Source organism: Austrofundulus limnaeus, unplaced genomic scaffold (genome assembly GCF_001266775.1).
Source record: "Austrofundulus limnaeus strain Quisiro unplaced genomic scaffold, Austrofundulus_limnaeus-1.0 Scaffold11, whole genome shotgun sequence".
Classification (NCBI taxonomy): domain Eukaryota; kingdom Metazoa; phylum Chordata; class Actinopteri; order Cyprinodontiformes; family Rivulidae; genus Austrofundulus; species Austrofundulus limnaeus.
Window position 1 is genome coordinate 1,673,222 of NW_013952413.1, and position 4,224 is coordinate 1,677,445.

At 39.9% G+C, this 4,224-nt stretch overlaps 1 protein-coding gene across 1 annotated transcript in view; it reads right to left on the reverse strand.

Moving 5' to 3' along the window:
- Positions 1–4,224, reverse strand: part of si:dkey-237h12.3 (teneurin-3) — a gene marked incomplete in the record, with an annotated part of 271,624 nt that overhangs the window by 182,293 nt on the left and 85,107 nt on the right. The window contains 1 exon segment of the mRNA XM_014001975.1: positions 3,239–3,514. Within this exon segment, the coding sequence (XP_013857429.1) occupies positions 3,239–3,514 (276 nt within the window).

Sequence of the window (4,224 nt, forward strand, 5' to 3'; positions counted from 1 at the left end):
CCATGTGATAGAACTAATCAAAGGAGCCCAAATAGATGTATCTGATGTGGCGGCAGAGGCTGTTTCAAGACTATAATGATCTAACAGATTTTTATACTGATTAATGCTAAGATCATTTTTATTTTTCCAATTTAAGAGTATGGTTTTCTTTGCGATGCATAAGGCAGTGGAAATCATATGAGAAGTGTTTTTCTCTATAGTGAYATCACCTAAGATAGCCAATAAGCAAACAGACGGAAAGGGTCAAATATAACTATTCAAATACTTCGACAAATCTTCACATACCCGGACCCAAAACCTCTGGACAGGTGGTATTAATCAAACTCAATACCTCCTACCAGCGGAAAGGAAGAAAAAAAAGAAATAATAAAATCTAGAAAGGTGGAAGGAGGAAATGCTTTTTACGTATATACTCTGGCTCTTAATTTACAAAWTAAGTTAGGATTTTAAATTTTACCTGCAACATGCAGGTAAAACTACTGACATTTGTAACTTCTTACAAAAAAAAAACATGAGAAAAACTAAATAAGTAAATCAGTCAATTGGTCATTAAAGTAAAATAAAAAATAAAATAAAATAAAAATCTTTCCACATTTGCATAAAAAGTAGAAAAATGCAAGCTCATCACTTTACAACACAAGTATCCTCTCATTCAGCCTGCGATCCCAAATGGGTCGTTTAGCTCTTCTCACTGTGCCAATGACCCCCCCTGACCACCGCGCGTTCACCTTTAAAAAGGGTGGAGCCATCTCTCAGAGGTGAACATCTGCGCACGCCGCGCTCTCTGAATGAGCTCGGGCTTTGGTACTTGTCTGTGTCGAACACTCCGTAGAACAGAGCAAATTAGAATGAAATATCGAGTTCATTTATGAATAAGTGGGGCTGAACGGCCCCTTGTCGGAGCTTCCGCATGCATATTGAGTTGATAGAAACCTTTGGATGGGTCATTTCTCTTAGCTGCTTCATTAAATAGTGAAAGTCAAAAGTGCAATACCTCCTACCAACGGAAAGRAAAAAAAAAAGAAATAGTAAAATCTAGAAAGGTGGAAGGAGGAAATGCTTTTTATATACTCTGGCTCTTAATTTACAAAATAAGTTAGGATTTTAAATTGTACCTGCAACATGCAGGTAAAACTACTGACATTTGTAACTTCTTACAAAAAAACATGAGAAAAAGCAGACCGAAAGTAGATATTTTCTCCCTTTAATCAACTAAAACCTAAACTCTATTTCGCCTTGTGAGTGAGCTTAAATCTCAGTAGGAGGCTGCACAAACTGGRGCCAATCAGCAGCAGCTTTTTGAGCCGTTTCTTAAAGAAACAAAACGCCTCGGAGGCACACCGTGGTGTGTGTATGAGTGCGTGAGGGGTCACGCAGTGTAAGTGGTGCAGGGCAGAAGAAATCAAAGCTCAGGAGAAAATCTATTGAAGCAAAACGGCATTTTTTTCCTGTAGAACAGAGCGACGTCGAACGATAGAGTTACATTTTTAGCATGTGGAACAACAAACATGACTCGAGTCACACACCGAGGAGGTGATTGGGATGTTCGCATGAGTTTGAAGACTGAGTCACTTATATGTACGGAGTGGATTTGGAAAAAAGGCCAGATAAAGGGGGAAAMATACATAAATTTGAATTCTGATGGCATTTTGAAAAGGTACGAGAGTAACTCAGCTCACCCCCCAGGAGGCAAGTTCACCATGATGAATGCCGCTATTAAGAAAATGACTTGTCTCAAATGTCAGACTGTAGCCAATGTTTTCGGTATAAAAATTGATAGCAGGGGTACGAGACATTTTCCTTTTTACCCTCTTCTTTAATGTTCCTGCCAGCAATGTGTAATCAACTCTAATTATTTAAACTGCCTGCCAGTCTTTGATACCGTTGATTCCTTAAAATAATTAGAGCTTTACGTTGCACGTGTTGTAATGGTGACGGCCCGCGCTATAATAATGACAAACGCATCAACTTCGAAAAACTCATTTCAAAAGCTCTACATCATAATATGCAAAGACACACCGACTTTGAGCGGAAGACTACGGAGCCCGCGAGGGAACATGGGGGATTTTTTTTCTTTTGGGTTCCCACGCAACACTATTGCGTTACCTAGCAAAACTTTTTGCGTTGCCTCGCAAAACTTTTTGCGTAACCTCGCAAAATTGTTTTGCGTTCCCAWGCAAAAGTTTTTTTTCTATACAAACTGAATTAAATCAGACTTTTATTTTGAAATATCCGGCACCAAAACAGGATGTGCCGCCACAGTTCGTGAAATCGGCATGGATGTTGCGTGGCTGCACTGCGTTCAAATATCAGCATATGACATACTTCCATGCGTGGCTGTGTGATATATTCATTCTGAAGCTGAATTAAAGCAGTAGGCTAACTCGCTAATGGTGAACATTTGAGTTTGTTACTAAACCAGCAGGCACAACAGTGTTTAACGACTTTTGCGATGGAACGCAAAAGGTATTGTGAGGTAACATAATAGTATTGCGTGGGAACGCAAATGAAAAAAAAATCTCCTGTGTCCCCTCGCGGGCTCCGTAGAAGACAAACAGGTAGGAAAAAAATTAATAAAGGTACTTCTAGGCTGTAAGCTGTCAAAATGTTGAAAGTAAGGATAAAAATGCTAGCATGACAACATCAAAATGTGCAAAACAGGTACAYGTTTAGTCAATTCATAAACACCACCTCTATTTGATGAACTAAAGATTTGTCCTCTCAAACAGAGGAGCCCCCAATCCTCCATCTCAGGTTTTCAGCATGATCAAATTTGCACTTCAAACCATTGTGCCCATTTAATCAGCCATTATGTATGCCCAGTCAACCGCTGTCGAATTTCCAAGCAAAATCTCAGGCTGAGGCACACAAAAGCTATCTTTGATTATACGATAGCCCATGGGGAAACTTTATCAAACTCCTCGGCTTCCCGCRGAGCTGGACCAGGTGACTAGCAACTACTCAATCTGAAGGCCAAATTCTTCTCTGAAGCGGCGCACACTCGCGCCTTTGATCCAAACAAAGACAGCTGCAAATGCCTCTCCAGATAGCAGCCCCACCAGTTCCACTTCCTTCCACCAATCAGGGTCTCGTCTCCAGCACCAACCATAATCCAGCCCACCGCTGCTTTTTTTTTCTTTCTACCTAGTGATTTCTCCCCTTTTTGGAAAGCAGAAGGCGTGAGCTGCAAACAAATAAGGATTTAGAAATAAAAATGGGGAAAGCGTGCCCCACTCACCCATCTCGGTGTCCGATTTATTGTCCATTTCCGTGTCAGTGAGCGTGAGCGCTGAGTTAGAGCGGCTGGAGAGGCATGAATTCTGACCAGATTTTGCCCCCGTTCCCCAAAGAGCCATGGTACGTTCCGGTGATACAGGTTCATGGTTTTCTGTGACAGTCGGCCCCCTGGCGTAGCTGCTGAGGGGGTGGGACCGGCCGGGCTCGGGGCAGAGAGCCAAGCCTCTGCGAGCCGGTGGCTCACAAATCCCAAGTTGCCTCAATGAAAATGTCTGTCCTGTGAACGACAGCAAGTTGTAAAGTTAACACACCGAGCAAMAACACGGTTAATAAACAAAGGGCATGGCCTCTTCCAAATCAAATCAAGGAGAATTAAAAACAAAGGAGGGGAGATTTTTAAAAAATCAGCATCCTCCCAAGATAATTACTCATCAGTGTGCTTAAAAGCTTCATTTTTTATTTATTTTTTTAATCTCATCTCTAGATGTCTTGCTTTATTCATTTTTTTAAAATCTCACCATATTTAATAGGTGTTATTTATTTGCAATTATAACTCCTAATAATCGTTTCAGGCATGGACATTTCAGAAAACAATTAAWCTTTTTTTTTTCTTTTTTCCCTCTCCATTCATTTATTTGCGTTTTACTCACCAGAAAAGAAATAATAACCTGCCATGACTTCAAAAAAAGCGCTGCACACTTATTTATTAATTTATTTATTCCCAASCAGACATAATGTCAGCAAACAACAACAAAAATAAAACACATTAACGTGGAAGTCTCTCAATTAATGAGAAAATATTTTTTCATCCTTGAAAAAAAAAATTTCATAAATATTCAGCCGATATTTAAGTTTCTAATTCTGGAATAGTCCTGATAGATGATGGGGTTAATTATTACAATGCCTTCATATTCACTAATTAGGAAAGCCGAAAAGACACAGAAAGCCTAAGGACATTTTGGCCACACACACCAAAAAAAAAAAAGA